The sequence below is a fragment of the Thunnus albacares genome, chromosome 5, assembly GCF_914725855.1.
Source record: "Thunnus albacares chromosome 5, fThuAlb1.1, whole genome shotgun sequence".
NCBI lineage: Eukaryota > Metazoa > Chordata > Actinopteri > Scombriformes > Scombridae > Thunnus > Thunnus albacares.
Window position 1 is genome coordinate 27,579,384 of NC_058110.1, and position 18,570 is coordinate 27,597,953.

An 18,570-nucleotide genomic window follows, 5' to 3' on the forward strand; every position below is an offset into this window, starting at 1 on the left:
CATGACTGTTTGGTATTAAGTAAGAACCAACTAAATCTTTATGATGTTAATGGCTTTTGACAATGAGATTTTCAGTGGCCAAACTCATGGACACACTTTTGTTTACAGATGGGATCATATTTTGGCTATGCAGTGGCGACAACTGACATCAACAGTGATGGGTGAGTGGTAGCTTTTTCCCCTGTCTGTTTTTCTCAACCTCTCCGTCGTCCTCTGTTTCTCTTTCTTGCTAAGTAATAGTAAGTAAGTAAAGTTTTTTTTTACTGTAGCACTTTTCACAGGGCAGGTCACAAAGTGCTTCACAGGAGTAAAATTGTTAAATAAATAAGACAGAAAGACAGAAAAATAGTACAACAAACGCACAAAATACAGACACTAGACACTATGAGGTGAGACACAGGCCAGTTTGAACAAATGAGTCTTCAGCTGTATGTGTATGTCCATAGGAGAAGCGTTTCACAGTTCGTGGAGCCACCACTTTAAAGGCATGATCACCTTTTGTTTTCAGTTGAGCATGAGGGACAACCAGTGAACCCTGGTCAGAAGACCTAGGTGACCTACTGGTGATATAAGGATGGTCAGAGATGTAGACAGGTGCCTGACCATGCAGGGCTTTATATGTGAAAACAAGAACCTTAAAATGAATCCTAAACTTGATGGGAAGCCAATGTAAAGATGATAAGATGGCTGTGATGTGAGTCATCCTGCTGGACCTGGTCAACATCCTTGCAGCAGCGCTCTGGACCATTTGTAGATGGTCCAAGGACGATTTGCTGAGGCAGGAGGAAAGGGAATTGCAGTTGTCCAGCCAGGATGATATAAAAGCATGAATCATCATCTCTAGCTCATGTTGTGATACAACAGACCTCAGTTTGGCAATATTTCTTAAATTGAAGAAACATGTACGGCTTAGTGACTTGACATGTTGATCAAAGTACATAGCCTGATCAAAAATAACACCAAGATTTCTAAGATTAGACTGTACAACTGAAGAAAGGGACCCAATACACTGAGCAACCTTGGAATCTATGCTATCTGAAGCAATGATGAGGACATTGTTAGCCATCCAGTCTTTAATGGAAGTCAGACGATTGTGTTAAACAGCTTGTTTATCAGTATCATCAAGTTTAAAAGAGACATACAGCTGAATATCATCAGTGAGAGATACCTTTCAATTTGCTAATAATATGACTTAAGGGAAGCATATACAGAGCAAATAGCATAGGACCCAAGTAAGAGCCCTGAGGCACATCACAGGAAAGAGCAGCAGTTTCAGACATGTAGGGACCAAGAGATAGGAGGAGAACCAGTCCAGGGTGCTCCCGAAGACACCCGCCCACTGCCTAAGCCCTTTAGTCAGGATGCTGTGTTCTACAGTATCAAAAGCTGCACTAAGATCCAGCAGCACCAAAACAGAGCATTCACCCACATCATTATGTCATTGGAGACTCTGAGAAGAACTGTTTCAGTGGAATGCTTCTGACTGAAACCAGATTGGAATTCATCTAAGATGTTGTGTGCAGTCAAGCAGTCAAGACAGCAGTGAGCTGTTTGGCAACAACTTTCTCTAGGACTTTTGAAGGCCTGTAGTTTTTGGAAAGGAATGGTCAAGGTTAGTTTTTTTTTTTCAGAAGAGGCTTAACAACTGCATGTTTAAAATAGGCTGGGACACAACCAGATTGCAGGGAGCTATTTATAATAGAGACCAGGCATGGACCAATAGACCCAAGTACATTTTTAAGCATGGAATTTGGTAAAACATCTACAGGGCTTGAGGGAGTGTTAATTCAGCCCACCAGATCAGTGAGGTCTTGCAGGGAAATAGGAGAGAAGCAGTCCAAAATTGACGGCCGAGTTGGATAGGCATAAAAGGGGGTAGAGGAGGGGATGATGCTAGCCCTGGCATCTCTAATCTTATTCACAAAGAAAAAAGTTGCCGTAATCCTTATTTCAAAATACAGGCACATCAGGAGGTGCAGGAGAGACAATGTTGTTGATGGTATCAAACAGGACTTTAGGATTGCGTTCACTGGAGGAAATTAGGTTGTCACAGTAGGAAGCCCTCACATCTTTAACAATGTTGTTAAACTCAGTTAAAAGGTCTTTGTAATGGAGACGGTGCACATGGATGATGATCGTGAGAAGACAACACTGCGCTTGGGTCAAAAGCTGTAGAAAACCTCTCAGCTGAGAGGTGATTTAATGTTTACTGGGCAGAGAATCAAAAATTAAAAGACAGGTTGAACAAAGCACATTCATGGTCAGTAACATGCAGCTCCTCAGAGCAAATAGAATCAATATTTAAACAAAGCGTAAGAAACAGGTCCAGGCTATGACCCCTAATAACTGGGCAGAATCTAGATTGGATGCCACCAGCAACCCATTACAGCTGGAACCTCAGGCGACAATGTGTCTGAGCTTAAATGAGTTTGTGTGATCTTCCTTTCTTGTCTGCAGGATGACTGACCTGCTGGTGGGAGCTCCCATGTTCATGGTCCGGGGCTCTGATGGCCGTCTGGAAGAGATGGGTCGGGTCTATGTTTACCTGCAGCGAAGCCCCCTAAACCTGGAGCTCAGCCTACCTCACCTTACAGGCACTCAGGTGTTTGGGAGATTTGGCAGCACCATTGCACCATTGGGAGATCTGAACCAGGATGGTTTCAATGGTAAATATTGTGATTGCGGAGGGGGGAATTCGGAACATTATGACTCATTTTTGCTTCCGCTTCTTCTTAACTGCATGAACATGAAACATCATGTGTGCAAACTAGGAAACAAACTAACAAACAAAGGCAAAGAAGGAACTCTGAAAACAACTCTCCAATGAGTTCTTTTTTCCATTTCATTCTACTAGACAGCTACAGCACAGGCCAAGATGATGAGTTTTGTTACCCTATGTGTTTTTCTGGGCTACCATGGCAACAGCCTAACCTGTTTTTTGCCAGACACTAGACGATATTATTGTATAAAATAATTTAGCCACAGTCTGCCAAATATATCTCACCAAGGATCTCTTTGATCTAATGCTTTTCCTGACATTTTGCTCCTTGGCAGATGTGGCTATCAGCTGTCCATTTGGAGGGGATGAGAAGCAGGGACTGGTTTACATCTATAATGGATACTCAGAAGGACTCAGGGAAAAGCCATCTCAGGTGATCACTGGCCAGTGGGCTGCTGGGACTATACCTGCTAGCTTTGGATTTGCCCTCAGAGGTGCTAAGGACCTGGACATGAATGGATACCCAGGTGAGTGAGGTTAAAAGTATGTAATCATTAGCATAAATATCTTTTTTTAGTATGTTTTCTAATTCTCTTCCTTTATTTTCTCAGATCTCATTGTTGGTGCCTTTGGTGTTAATAAGGCAGTCCTCTATAGGTATGTTCTTTTGAATCATATACTGTATGTAATCATGCAGTCTATTTGTTTAAAGGCATAGTATGACATTTTGGGAAATATCCTTATTCACTTTCTTTTTCCAAGAGTTAGATGAGAAGAATGATACCGCTTGTGTGTAGAATAAATATGAAGCTGGAGCCATGAGACGGTTAGCTTAGCTTAGCATGAAAAATATAAACAGGCGGAAACAGTTAGCCTGGCTCTGGAGAAGTGAATACGTGTATTTCCCAAAATGTGGTAAAAATGGAAATTTATTGAGTCTTGAAATTACTTTCTTTTTCTCACTCACAGATCCCGGCCAATAGTTAACACCAGTGCCTCCTTGACAGTTTACCCTACCATGATCAACCCTGAAGAGAAAAACTGCATCGTCACTAATGGAAACACCAGCATTCCTGTTTCCTGGTGAGTGTTCAGCTGGTCCACTACCAACACTCAGCTTCCTGTGACTGTTCTATTGGTATTTGTTTGACCCAACTGCAAAAAAGATGGGTTTCCCCATTCTCCTGCGTGCATAAACACTCCTATCCTGACAGGAAGCTCTGATAAGGAATATCCTCTCTATCAGCAGTCACGGTATTCATTTGTACCGAGCGCTGCTGTTCTCTGACCCATATTCAAAATGTCTTCATATCACACTGCTTCAGCTGAGGAACAGAAAAATAATGTGCTGAATAGCAGCATTGTTAGCCTTTTTTGGCCTCCTCCAAATGTGCACAGTATTCAGTTCCAGAAAAGGGGAGAGGAAACAGACGACGGTTGATCGCTGCTCGACATGGTTGACACTGCACTCATGTGTCTGCTTTCCCCCCCTCTCCAGATCCTGATCCATAAAGGAAACTCTTGTATACACATGTGTCTTGATTACGCTACGTTGCCTGGTGATGAGGAGTTTTTTGTGGGGGTGAAGGGAGCACAGAGGGGATAATGGGAAGGAGGGTGGGAGGGGAGGGGCTGGAAGGTTTTTGCAGTTGCTTTGAATGAGATATTGTTTGGTGGTGGAACACAGCTGGGAAACATCAGGACACGTAGACTCCCGTGAGCGTGCGCACACAGTCTTGCAGAAACAGGCAGACACAGGAGCGTATACATGAAGTTATTACTACACCTCCAAAGAAATCCTTGTATTCTCTGTCTTTTTCTGTCTCATTTTTCACTTCTCTTCCCTTTCCTGTGTTTTTTTTTTTTGCAAAAGACTCTCCCTTTTTCCTTTCTCACTTCTTACAGTTTCTGCTCTGTCCCTCTAGTGTGGGTTTACTAGTAAAAGGATTGGGGGTTTTGGGGTTGCAGACTTTTGGACAGCAGCACCGTGTTGTGCAGCTGATGTCATGAGAGAGAGCTACAGGCTTATATAGACAGCCATTGACTGGTCAGCATTGAAACCTGAGTCGTTGCCCAATTTCACCCTTCTTAACTCTGCTATTCCTTTGTGTGTGGGGGGCTAAGGGTGGAAACAGAGACACACCGATTTATCAGCCTGGCTGGTGAAAGCAGTCAGATGCCAGAATGTCTCTAAACATTTGGCATTTTTTTCATATTATTCATTGTATTCCCATTACGGCTCTTGCCTCGTAACGTGAACCATGTAAGGAGCTGACACAAGAAAAGTGGGCCATGAGAGAAAGTGAGAGAACAAGTGAGGGTGAATCTTCTGTGTACAGTATATTTATACTGAATCTCTGCCATAAAAGAATATGCTTCCCTCATCATGTCCTTGTCCCTTCTGTCCAAAACAGTGTCAACCTGAGTTTCTGCATATCCGCTGATGGGAAGCACCTACCAGGCATCCTAGGTGAGCCAATTTTCCACATCTGCACTTTATTACAAGTGAGGAAATTGTCAGATAGTCACCAATGGTAATGTTTTAAATCCATAACAGCCTGTAGGTTTTGTCAGGTGATGTAGCTTTTTAGATTTTGTTATGACAAAAAAGGAAATGCAGTGTGCCAAATATTTTCTGTGATCCAACTTTAATGATCAAACTTCTTCTGTACTCAGTGCCTTTCCCTATCAACCCCTAGTTATTACCTTTAATGAGTCCTTCCTCTATATACAAGTGTTCTCCCTGCCATTATGTTTAAGTTACATTGACTACATTGTGTGTGCTTCAGAGTATTTATGGAGGTCTTTTTTTAAACCTGTCATTACGTGACTCAAGAACATTCATCATGCTATGAATGCTCATTTGTGCGTATATGTGTTATGTGTTCCAGATTTCCAGGTGGAGGTGCAGCTCGATAGTCATAAGCACAAGCAGAAAGGTGCAGTGAAGAGAGCTCTGTTCTTGGATTCCCAGCAGCCCTTGCTCCAGCGGAGTGTTAGGGTGCGCCATGGCGAGCGCATCTGCAACAACACAAAGATCTACCTAAGAGTACGCCCCCTTTCTCACTAATAAAAAAAAAAAAAAAAAAAGTAGAAAGAAGAAAAGAATAATATGAAGCGATAACTGTGATTATGATGCAAACTTAAGCCATTGGACATTTTTTAACAACAAATTCTTACTTTTTGTACAGATTTCATCTAGAAAAAACCCTGGTATATGTTTCTTTGCAGGATGAGAAAGAGTTCAGAGATAAACTCTCCTCCATTTATGTGGCCTTGAACTTCACTTTGGATCCCAAAGCTGCAGCTGACTCCCACGGCCTGCGGCCCATCCTCAACTATCAGGCCACCAACGTAATTGAGCAGAAGGTACTTTGACATGCACTACACTTCCCTGATTTCTTATCCTGCTCAGTTAACTAATCCTGGAGTGATCTACAGGGCTTCTAGCATCAACATATAGTGGGGCAATGTTCACTAATAATGTACATCTGGTTCTAAGACTACTTAGACTCATTCTCTCTGAGCTGATGATAAGAATATCCGCCACATTGAGTAATTATTCTCCTTTTCACGGGCCAGCTACTCAGACTCTCTCCTGTCCCTGATGAAAGAGTGAGTCTGTTCTTTTTAATGTAAATTCTAAAGTGCTCTGCTGGGAAGAAGTCCAGCGTGTCTGGAAAGCTGTTTTCAAAATGAAAATGTGAGGCACATGTAGAGTGGAGTGTTTAGCTGTCCCCACAGGAATAACTCTTGGCCTGCTCGGTTGCGTTAAGGTACATAGGTGACTCGTTCCAGAGCTGCACAGGCACAGAGGGTTAGTAGATATTTCAGGGTGGGGCAGTGCCGGGCTATTTGCCCATCTGGTTGAAATCTCTCTTCGTCTTGCCAGTTTTCCTCTGGCAGCATGTAGAGCTGGCTCAACATGTTAACACTTGGGCATCATTTCAGCCGTGGCACAGCGTGCACCATATGTGAGTTCAGCAATAGCCACCGGATTGGAGCATTCAGGGAACGGCAATGAGCGTAGTTTTATCCCCTCTTTCTCAATATCTCTCTCTATCCTGGTGTGGATCTTTTTCCTGGTGGATCAGGACTGAACCCTATCATTGATGTCCTTACTAGATATCAAAGCGGTTTGGGCCTCCAACAGATGTGGTCTATTGCTGAACCGAGACCTTGAGACAAGCCTGAGCTAAAAAAAAATCAACCTTAAACCTAAAAAATCCCCTTTTTGCCAAACATCCAAAGAGGGCAAACCTGATATGTATACGTATGTGTAAAATGGGAGTGGGAGTAATGTCAAACTGCCAACATATTTCATTAATCTTGCTTTAGACTTTGAATATAACAGTGTATAAACAGTGAAGGGTGACTATTATACTGCAGCCTTGGCCTTGATCAGACACATGATGCCCTATTTATTTCCACATATGCTTTGAGAATGTGTGGCAGGCTATGTAACATTTCATCAACTCTGCCAAGTACTTGCTCTCCTCAAACTGGAGTGAGAATGAGAAATGGTTGAGCCTCACTCTCGCTCTCATCTTAACATATTCCACATGTCTCTGCGAAGATTTATGGTATTATGATGGATCTGTTAATTGGTATCATTCTTAGATCGTGAACGAAGGCATACATTTATGCAAAATCAGGAAAGATCAGTTGTTGTCACCTTTTAAGAACTAGAAAAGGGCTGCAATTGTGCATCCATGCCCTCATTGTTCTTAAAATAATAACATTTAAATCAAATGATTATGACTTTGATAAATGGATTCCACTCATTTTGCCAAGTTTTGATTTTACTGCATGACGCCTGCCTGCCCTCATTATGTCACATGCTGATGTCAGTGTTGTTGTTGTTAAACTGCAAATGTCGTTTTCCCGACCTACACAGACGTACAGGCCCAGGAGCACATGTGGCTAAGTTAGCATGGCGGTTACCATGGTGTCCATAATTAGAGCCCCTGGATGGTGTAATGACAAGGGAGGCGCTTGGCTCTCTCTAATCTCCTCCTCCATTTCTATTTATTATCCTCATCGTCATGAGCATCATCACACTGTCACGGTCACAGCGGGATGCAATTTAGCAATCCGCAAGGCTTTCCCTGCCGCTGCCCTGCCACACGTTCAGCGGTCAGATGCTGTGTTTCTGTTCCTTTCTTGTCTCTCCCTCCACTGTAATCTCTGAACCCCCCCCCACTTCTGGTTTTCAGGTCAACAGAGATATCCTATGTCTCAGTAAGTTCCTCTAGGTCTTAGGCTCCTCCCTCTCCATATGATCATATAGCCTATACTGCTGTGGTTTGCTGGGTGGCATAGCATGTGGTGAAAGCGCGGTTTGCCACATGGCGCTGTGATGTGGGACGCTGGTGAGAGCTGGGAGCTGGCAGCGTTGTCCTCAGCTCCACAGGAGTATCTCCTCTGGCTCGGTCTCTCTGGGCTGGCCTCTTCCCCTCCGTTCATCATTTCCTCCTCTTACGTCGCAAACAGAAAGCATGTGTTTGCCAGGACAGCTGGTTCAGGGGACTGTGTCTGTGCCTGTCATGAGCTCACTGAGTCAGCCATTGTCCCCCTGAGCCACAACATTGTTTTTAACTGTCTGATGTGCGGTGATGATGCCTTGTAAATAAGGACGATTGCGGTCCAGGTGTGTGTGTTAGGTGTTGGATGGTGGTCGGGAGACAGAAGTGGAATGTATTAGTCATACCACATGTCGCATCTTGCTACACTCATCCTGTTGTCTCCCTTAAAAAGATATTTGATTTATCTCGTGTGCCTAATTCACTTCACATGTAAAAGATGTGTGTTTTTAGTCGGAACCTATTGTATGGTCACCATGGGACTACAGCCCCTATTAAAACTTTTATCACCCCCATTGTGCATCTTTTAGGCTCAGATTCTGTTGGACTGCGGAGAGGACAACATCTGCGTTCCTGACTTGAAGCTGGCAGTCCATGGGTGAGTCTCTTCATTTCCTTATATTTCTAAAAATCCCAGAGCATGTGGATTTCAGGAAATATACTAAAATGTGGTGGAGAATACATGGTAAACTATGAGCAGGGTCATAGACGCTGAACTCTTCACCTCCACTATGCAAATGCGACCTTGGATTTGAGTACTAAAGCATAAATACAGCTGTTTTTGTTGCTCCGCTACTTTGTTTGGTTTAGCATACCAGAGAGGGGCTGTTAATAGCCACAGTGTTGCAGGAGAGTCCGGGTACACCGTCCTCTGAAAACAGGAAGCAGCTCTGCTCTATAGGTGCTATGACAAGCAGTTAAGGGGAGAAGACAGGGGAGATGAAAGGGATTTGTTTAGAAAGTATGAGAGCTGTGCACCAGAGTCCCAACCTCGCCTGCTTCTGAAGCTGTCAGGAGCACCCTGCCTTCTACACTTTGATTCGAGAAATCTGTTAGCATTTTTCTCAAAAATAACAGCCGCCCCGATACTCCCTACTCCGCTCTGTCATTTTGATTTCACATTCCTATATTTATCTACCATCTGCCTCCATTTTTTTTCAACGTATGGCTGATCCATCACATATGGAATAACCTGCTGTGAGTGCGTGTTAGTGCTGCGCTCCATCCAAGTGCAACCCCCAGAAATTGAGCTGTATAAAGTGTGATTAGTGCAATTAAAATAATAGCTTGATGTTTTTGTCTGCTCTATAGTAAATTATGGAAGCCTAATAGTAGTTGGAAGGGTTAACGGGATGGCCATGATTTGGTGGAATTTTAGAAAAAAAAGTATCCATCATTCCTGCAGTGTTGTTTCTTCTATTCCACTGCCAAAAGCACATAACCTGTTAGACCGAGAGTCCCTCAGGGTAGCTTTTAGGTTTTGTGGTGTTTTCTAATTTTGAGCCTTTGTTTGGTTTAAAAAGTGCGATGCCAGTTAGAATCAGACTATAGTTGACTTGCAGGCCGACAGAGGATCAGCTTCAGAAATCTTCTCTCTCTTGCTCTCCTGCCTTGCTTTATGAGAGTGGCTTGTAATTAAAAGCGTCTGTGTGGCCCTCCATATGGAATTTCTCATTGTTCTTCGCTGTGGAGCAGCATGTGGAGAGAGAGAGCAGCTAAGGGGGAGGTGTTTTATAGGCCTGTGCTCTGTTGTACAGCATGTATGACTTTATTACCACATCGGAAAAGTGTTTATTCAATGGGTGGGGGGCTTCGTTAGATTAATTTGATTGTTTTTTGCTGCCCAATATATACCAAAAATACAAAATATATATACCAAATACAAATCCGTAATATTTCTTAGCTACATTAAAGCAACAACAATATGTTGTCCACTCTGTTTTGCCAGCAACCACAAGTCATTCTTTACTTACAACATCCTAACACAACTTTACCCTTCATTTATTTGTCTGAGGAGTTCTGACACTAGTTAACCTAACTGTTGACCTTATTAGTAATCACATTTTTTTCTTTGGTTGGGTCCTCAGGGACAGGAAGGAAGTCTACCTGGGTGATGACAACTCGCTGACCCTGACTTTCAACGCCAGGAATGAGGGTGAGGGAGGGGCATACGAGTCAGAGCTGTACGTGGTGCTGCCCCCTGAAGCTGATTACAGTGGTATTGCCCGCAATAATGAGGTGAGAGGGGATTGAAAACACAGTGAAAACCAACAACTTCCAGGAGCTAATATGTCCCTTAAGACATGATTACAGTTGTCCTTTGCTGTGGTTTGACCAATTTGTCCTCATTTGTCCCCAGAGCCTAACCCAGCTGACCTGTAGCTATGAGACGGAGAACCAGACCAGATACCTCAGCTGTGATTTGGGAAACCCGATGAAGTCTGGTACCAGTGTAAGGACACCTCTGTCTTTTGGCTGTTCTTTTTTTTTCCTTCATGATGAATTTAAGGGTTGTAGGATATGGTAGATGCTTGTTTAATAGTGGTAAACAGTTGACATAGCATCATGGTTTCCTGCTCTTTGCAGGAAAGGGTTATATGTCATCCCCAAGTTGGGTGTGAACAGCACAGGAAAAGTCAGTATGTGGAAATCTTGTGACAGGAAGTACAGACTCCATCTGTGCCCTCAGGTCCTTGCTGGGCAGAGTTTCCCTTTTTAATGACTGAGTCATAGGCTGGCATGTTTTAATAAGTCTGTGGAAGAGATTGTGAGAGATTGGCTGACTTCTCCATTAAAAAAAAAAAAAGATTCTTATAGAATCCACTCATTTTTAATGGAAAATGTTCTGTTTTGGAAACTATTGCTCTAAATGACAATGATGATGATGAATGAATTTTTTTTCTTTGCAGCTTTGGGCAGGTTTGCGCTTCACAGTGCCAAGACTGAAGGACACACACAAAACTGTTCAGTTTGAGCTGCAGATTCGCAGGTACAACTTGATGTGAACACACACAACTGAGACAGTTACCGTTTATGGAAAATGTTCTGATTCTGATTTAGCAGCGCTGCTCTCCACAGCTCTCAAATGACATCAGCTAATCAAAATCTATTTCTTCTTCGTTTCGTGTCCGCAGTAAAAATGAGAATAATTCCCACAGTGAGGTTGTGCCCTACAAGCTGGAGGTGGTTGTTCAGGCTGATGTCATTCTACAAGGGTGAGTTCAGTGTTACGATTCCCTCATTTGAACTTTTGGAGCTTCATTAAGTTTCTTCTGAGTCCCCACGCATATTCTCACTCTTCCATTCTCTGTTTAGTGTGTCTCGACCAGATAAGGTCTTCTTCCCGCCAGTCAACTGGAAGGCTACCAAAAGCCCCGGGGTGGAGCAGGACGTTGGGCCTGCCGTGGAACACATCTATGAGGTAACCGGCCATAGCTGTGCAGACTCACTGGAGCTGAGCAGATTGGGTTGGAAAGCAGATCTTACTGTTCATAAAGCGAGGCGAATCCCCAGGGCAGCAATGAGGGAAAAACAAAGAAACATACCCCAGATTACACAGTGTGATTTATTCTCAGGCTGTGCAGATCCACTTTCACGTGGGTGAGATTCAACAGTGCTCCACTTTCAGTGGCCTATTTGTAGATTAAAAAATATGTCAGACTCAGCATGGGAAAAAATCTGTTTCAACCTCACAGCTACACTGCTGCTACAACTAAAATATGACACGATCAAGCTGCACTTGAAGTTTTCTAATACTTCACATACTAAAGTTTCCTATTTCATTTCCTCTCTCCAGCTGGTGAACAACGGGCCCAGTCGGATCAGCCAAACCGTGCTTGAGCTGCGCTGCCCCCTCCGTATTCAAGGTCAAAATCTCCTTTATCCTCTGAAGTTCTCCACAGAAGGCCTTATCAACTGCACCTCAGACAAAAACATGAACCACCTGCACCTAAAAGTGAGTGACTCTAATGCACACAGACACATACCTCTCAGGGTCAAATGAGGCGAAATCACACTGTGAAGATCTCCCACCGATTCCCAGTCAGATGTATGATTAACAGTTAGGTCGTCCTGCTAGCTGGCCCACACCCACCTTCTCCTCCCAGCTTCTCAGCCCCACCCAGGACACTTACCCTACCACTGCTTTGAAGTTCTAGCTCTTCCCTATGCTCAGCACAGCTTGATGAACCACCTCAACCCAGCATTACACTCACTCATCTTTGACATCTAGTGACACGCCCCCCTTAGACCAAGTTATAGCTTTTGGATTTTGTGGGCAAAAAATTTCACTGCAGTTGTTTGTGTTGACATTCGAAGCTTGACAGATGTTTAGCAAGGCTTTAAGTGGTCATCTGTCTTAGCTGTGATCGAATGTTTTTTTTCCCCCTGGTGAATTGCTAAGTAGGGTGTATTTCCACGGGAATCCATGTGGAGTAGAGCTCACATGCTTCTGATTAATGACATAAAGCCTTGGGGTCACGCTAACATTAGGTTTTATATTGATGGTGTGCTCTTCTGCATGGTGAGGTCAGTGTGTGTGTTGTGCTAATGGTTGGTGTTTGTACTTGTGTTCTCTTTTCCCTTAGCTGCAACAGACATCTACAGAACCACCTCATCTGGCACTGAAGGCCCATGAGCACCGAGTCGAGAGGAGGGACGTCCACAGGAATCAACTCGCTCATTTGACTAACCTGGTAAGAAGCTTAGATCAGAATTGTCACTTTCTATAAATACAACACATTGCATGTATGAGTGAACATCGTCAGGCCAAAAGGTGAACTCTAATGTAAAAGGTGACTGATTGGTGACTTGAAAGTGAGAGAATGAGGAGCTTGAGTTCACAGTTTAGAGTAAATGTGGTTACGTAGTTAAACCTTTTTGTGTCACTTACACGGCAGGTCACGACTAAAAATTAAGACTCAGTCAAACAGTTGACACAATATATTTAGCAGCATTGTAAAGCGTGCGGGTCTGGATCTATTTTGTTGACACCGGTCGTGCTCTTACACAAGGCTCCTGGGAATGGGTAATTAGGTTATGATGTCGTTAAAAGGGAGGGGTCAGAGGGCACAGGCTTGTCTCATTGTGGTGATTAACATTAAAGAGCCTTTAGTAGTGGTGGAGGGGTGGAGAGGCCGAGAAGACACGGGACATGGGAGACTTTTTGTCAGTGATGCACTGGTTACTTCACAGACTGCTCTGTAATTTTCGGCTCTGGGTGTCGTGAGGCCCCCTGAACCCCCCACACTGGCCCCATTAATCCACCCAGCTGCAGGTAGCTGCTCTCTCTGCCTCCGTCTGTGGATACCTGCCTAAACCAAAGAGGTCTTTGTCTGTGCCTGTCGCTCCTAACTGTGCTCGTTTATCAAGCATGTCCAATGACACGTTAGTATGAAGGAACCCATTCTCCCATTTCCCCTGTGTCGGCACTTTTGTTTTTTACGCTCGAGAGGACAGACATCTCTGTCTCAAAGTGTCTCTTGATGAAAGTGTGTTAGTGTTTAGCAATGCTTGATTGAAGCTGTCAGCCTAGGTCACAGTGTGAGAATTTAAGATGACCTGCTTCGTCTTTGAAGAGCTGAGCTATGCATTAAGAACAAAGGATTGGCTGTATTTGCACTAATAATCGAAAAATAAAAGGCATTTCCTAATTACTTCTTCAGTATTTTCATTGTGTTGTAGTGCTTTAGTTAATTTGAAATACATATATCATGGCAGTTGTTTTGCAATTATTGCGTGCCTGATGAACAGTTAGTTTGGGCTCGACACATACAAAATCTTGCCAGTATTTGTGAGTAGTAAGTATTTGAAATTACATAGAACATTAATATCCACAGATTTTAGAGTCTGGGTCCAGCAACTGTTTGGCATTTTTGCTTGATATGTTCAATTTATCAGATTTTCTGCAGATGCATTTTCTGTTGATCAACAAACTGATTAATGGACTAATCATCCAGCTATGTCAAGCTATGCAGGGCCCGTGCATACAGCAGCTGTGTAGTCAGCCCAGACTGTTATTTTATGAAGTTGTGGGAACAGCCTCTATGCCCCAAGCTCCAGATCTTGACCACATAATCCCACCGGGGAGGATATGTGGGACTTGGGTCTGAGGCATCTTTGGCACTGGACCATGCTCATGTCATTTCCACAAACCCTCGTGGCCCCGCTGCCCTGGGGCATCAAGGAGGTCTACCAAGAGGAAGTGGACTGATATGCTCCCTGTCTGTCTGAATACCCTCATTAAGTCTGGCTAAGATTGAGCCTGAAGGAACTAGGCGGGTACTCTCTTCTCCTCCTGTGTTTGCCCTACTCGGTGTAATAAGTAAACTAATGCGCTCCCGCAGGAAACCGCCGAAACCTCTCAGTCTGGGGGTGGTCTGGCTACAGGATCAGCTCTAAAACACTAGTGTGTGTGCATGTTTTAAAATGTTAAATGTACTATGCTGCATTATGGGGATGTAATTAAGATAGTGTATTCTACAGTCTTGAGAAAAATGGGCTGGTTTTAGTGGTTGGGCAATAATTTGGAGAGTGGTGCATGCAGCATTTTTACAGTCTCATGACATTCCTTCAATCTAATTCGAAGCAGACGTGGAATAGGGATCATAACATTGGACTCTTTGTTATATTTATTGGACCTGCAGCATTAATGTGGATGATATTTGTCTCTCATATCTGTTCTACCAGTTTTCACATTTGCCTGTATGACCTTCACCTGCATTTAATTTAACTATAATTTGGGAGAAAAACATTTTTGTAGATGCTATCTATACACGAGAACAACACTTATTTAGCACTGAATCAACATCTTTCTAACTCCTTTCTTTCTGCCTCCGTAGTCCTGCTCTAATGTGGAGTGCTGGACGCTCCAGTGCAATGTGGGTCTTCTGGAGAAGGGGACTACTGCTGTCCTCAAAGTGTACTCCCGCGTCTGGGCTGAGACCTTCATTGAGGTTTGTGGGAGATGAACATTGCCTTACAAAATCACTAGACATGTACTGTTGATGAACACATGTCTCCACCAGATGACAAAGGCATGGCAGAGGAAAAGGCTGTGCACTATAGATTAATCTTTTCCCACCGGTGCCTGTGTATTTTCTCATGTCAGGCTTTGGCAGGAAGTACATAGTCATTACTCATTAAAGCATCAAAAAGGCAAACATTGAACGTCAAAACCTCAAATGTGCGGCTGGCAAAGATGAATAGCTGCAGTAGTCAGTCTCATATTTGTTTGTGTTGACTATGCATCAGCTTTGGTTCTGGATCGACTCTTAAGGCTGTCAGTATGTGCAGTCTCACATATTTGCCTCAACAAATGGGACAACAGTTGTTAGCTCAGTATGTAGATTGCTCCAGACTGGTTGCAATTTCTACCAGTGTACTAGCTTTTTCTCTCTACTTGCCATGTCAGAGCTACACACAGACTATTTATCACCCCCTGCATGCTGTAACCCAAGGCATATATGTGAATGTATTGAAAATTCATTATCTGGTAGTCACAACTTCTCATAGGATAGGTATGCAAAAAGGATTTTCTTTGGAAGCGACACATGGTCTATGTCGCCATCTAGTGTATAACTTGTGGATTGCATGCATTTTGTATCTGATGTAGACTAAGTAACTTCTGGTGTTTCTCCCTTCAGAGAGCTTACAAGCAATATGTGCTGGAGTGCCTGGCCAGATTCAGTGTGAAGAAAATGCCTTATGCCATCCTACCCAAACAGTCTCCCAGTGGACACAAAAAGGTATTCAAGATCTTTATTCGTTCATTGGTCTATTCATTTCAGCAGGCCCACTGTATGCAGAGTATCATCTCAATTTTCTTTGTTGAATTAAACTGAGATGAAGACAAATAGAACTGCAACAATTAATGGATTAGATGATTTTTCTCAAATTGGAGAATTTGTTGCTCTTCTTTGTCTTAAATTACTGTAATTGTAATATTTTGGGGTGGTTTTGGACTGTTTGTCAGACAATACAAGACACCAAATGATTGTTAGTTGCAACCCTAAAGACAAACTGTGCCCTCATCCTCAGGTGGTGACCCCAGTGGTGTGGAACAAGCCAGATATTGAGAACTCAGTTCCTCTGTGGATTATCATCTTGGCCATTCTGGCTGGTTTGCTGCTTCTGGCTCTACTCATCTACGTCCTGTACAAGGTCAGTGCTGCCGTTAAACAAAGCATTTTAAAACACTAGTATACTGGTGATGGGTTAAGAACATGTGTTTAAACTGATTAGGTGCATGGTCATTTCTAATTTCTGCTTTTTATTATTTTCTTGCAGTTTGGCTTCTTTAAACGATCTTTACCTTACGGCACTGCCATGGAGAAAGCACAACTCAAACCACAGGCTGCTTCTGAGGCCTAAATGTCAACCAGAGCTACCAGAACCACAGTACCTGGCCATATGATTGCAACTGAGAAACCCGAAGGAACATGTAGAGTGGATCAGAAAGCAGTTGAAGAGTTAGGCGAAAGAGAGACCACTGGAACTCCACTGTGCTGCACTAGAGGAAGACAAAAATCCAAAGATCTCCACGCCAAATGAATGTTATTTTTTCTTCTTTAATTTATGTATTGTTTGTCGGCAGGTTGGGATTGTTACCAAATAGAACTTTTCTCAATGCCTCAAGGCTAACATCAGATTGAACTAAAAGAAAGTGACTGCAAAAAGCGCCGGCCTCCAGCCTGTGGATGCAGCAAGATGCCTGTTGGGTTCCCTTTTGTGGATTCTTGGGATGAGAGTTGTGTAATACCCCTTTTACTGCCTTATTTTGGTGCTAATTATCTTTTGTGTTCATTGCCTCTAACAGGATATGGTCATATGTTACTTGTGGCAGCCAGGAGGTATGAATCATGCTGCCTGTCAGGGAGAGTATTCATCTGATATCTCCTGAACACATATTTTTATTGACAGTAGATCAGTTAACAGGTTTCAGGTGAAAACATTAACCTGACTATAGCGTGGGCAAACTAAATCTTCTCAATAGCTCAATTTTTATTACAGAAGTTAAGTATTTTATATAATTTGAGCCCTGACCTGTCCGGGGTGTTCCCCTGATTCTTGCCAAATGCATGCTGGGATAGGCACCGGCACCCCGCCACCCTGAACAGGATAAGCGGGTATAGATAATGCATGGATGGATGTTTGTAAACTGTTCATGAAAATGATCTCTCTCTGCCTCAGGTTGGTGGACAGTGCTGGGTTGAGTTGTTTTTGCACTCAAAGGAAATCTACTGATTTTAATTCCAAAGACGCCAAAGACTGACTGACCTTCCTTTGAGTTCTGATTTTGACTCCTACTGATCACTTTGTTTAAATCCTGTTTGTTTGTGTGCAGAGTTACCAATGCTGGCATCGTCATTGTTATTGTAGTCGACTGGGATGGGACTGGAAGCACCACAGACCTGAAACCTCACATTGGGCTTGAAGCAGTGTGGTGTCTCTGTTTAAAAAAAAAAAAAAAACAAAAAGAAAAAAAAAAGTGGTGTTCTCCTAGAGAGCATTTTACTGTCTTTACTCCTGCTCGGTTTGTGTTGGGCTCATTTTGCATTGAGACCATGTGCAAGCAAATGACGCTTAATGGAAACCACAGAAGTAATGGCCATAGCGTAATGATGTCTTGAACCAAAGACATGACAATCAGCAATGTTGTAGCCTTGACAGAGACTTTTACTCTGAGAGCAGGCAGGGTCATCACTCTGTGTGAGTGTGAAGGATCCATTTTCAGCTTACAGTGTGTATTACTGTGATATACTGTATTTTTGATTGTCTTTTGAGTAAAAAAAAAAAAGGCCCATGTTTTGAAGGAGAAGTGGCTGAAGTCATCCCACTACCAAAAGGCTACAGGGACAGAACATTAAAATGCTTAGTGTTGGTTTCTTTTATTTGTCATGTACATAGATTTTATGTGCCTTAAATGTAAATACTCAATGTCTGAGTTGGAGTTGTGTGTGCTTGCATGTATACATGTGTGACTTCATGCATACATGCATTTGTGTGAATGGTATATTTATGAATGTTTGTTTTGTGTATGAATTGGTTATTACCTTTCCCACTGCTTAGTCCTGGTTATCCCTATCACCTCTGTAGCTTAAGATCATTGAGGTTAAGCCATTCTGCAATAATATTGATCATGATCGCATAAATACAGCCACTGGCCAGGATGACTTTTTTTTTTTTAACAGCACAGCAGCAGTTAAAATACTTACAACCTCAGTGGAAAATCTCCCCCCAAAGAGTGTAAGTCTACCGTCCAGATGTTGGCGTCCTACAGGATGTCTTGTACCTCTAACAAAGGGATAACAAACTAGGCACTGGGAACTAAATGTTTGGAAGTGCAATATTTATATTCACTCTTTTTTTTTTTTTATATATTACAGTGCTTTCTTTTGTTTTATGTTTTATTTGTGACTGCGTTGTGATAACCCAGAACTTTGTAACATGTAGTGATGCGTGTCAAAGTATGTGATGAGCACATAGACT

The 18,570-nt window shown here is 42.9% G+C and overlaps 1 protein-coding gene across 1 annotated transcript in view; it reads left to right on the forward strand.

Annotated features, from left to right (window-relative positions):
* itga5 (integrin, alpha 5 (fibronectin receptor, alpha polypeptide)) overlaps nt 1-16,744 on the forward strand; it is a 32,685-nt gene extending 15,941 nt beyond the window's left edge. Inside the window, exons 11-30 of the mRNA XM_044352220.1 lie at nt 109-161; nt 2,458-2,666; nt 3,055-3,246; nt 3,331-3,376; nt 3,689-3,802; nt 5,134-5,189; nt 5,611-5,768; nt 5,951-6,088; nt 8,613-8,680; nt 10,170-10,320; nt 10,442-10,534; nt 10,992-11,071; nt 11,217-11,297; nt 11,398-11,503; nt 11,879-12,037; nt 12,669-12,776; nt 14,922-15,035; nt 15,726-15,827; nt 16,120-16,242; nt 16,369-16,744. Of these exons, the coding sequence (XP_044208155.1) occupies nt 109-161; nt 2,458-2,666; nt 3,055-3,246; nt 3,331-3,376; nt 3,689-3,802; nt 5,134-5,189; nt 5,611-5,768; nt 5,951-6,088; nt 8,613-8,680; nt 10,170-10,320; nt 10,442-10,534; nt 10,992-11,071; nt 11,217-11,297; nt 11,398-11,503; nt 11,879-12,037; nt 12,669-12,776; nt 14,922-15,035; nt 15,726-15,827; nt 16,120-16,242; nt 16,369-16,452 (2,235 nt within the window). The 3' untranslated portion in view covers nt 16,453-16,744. The remainder of the gene's footprint in view (nt 1-108; nt 162-2,457; nt 2,667-3,054; nt 3,247-3,330; nt 3,377-3,688; nt 3,803-5,133; nt 5,190-5,610; nt 5,769-5,950; nt 6,089-8,612; nt 8,681-10,169; nt 10,321-10,441; nt 10,535-10,991; nt 11,072-11,216; nt 11,298-11,397; nt 11,504-11,878; nt 12,038-12,668; nt 12,777-14,921; nt 15,036-15,725; nt 15,828-16,119; nt 16,243-16,368) is intronic.
* The last annotated feature ends 1,826 nt before the right edge of the window (nt 16,745-18,570 follow it).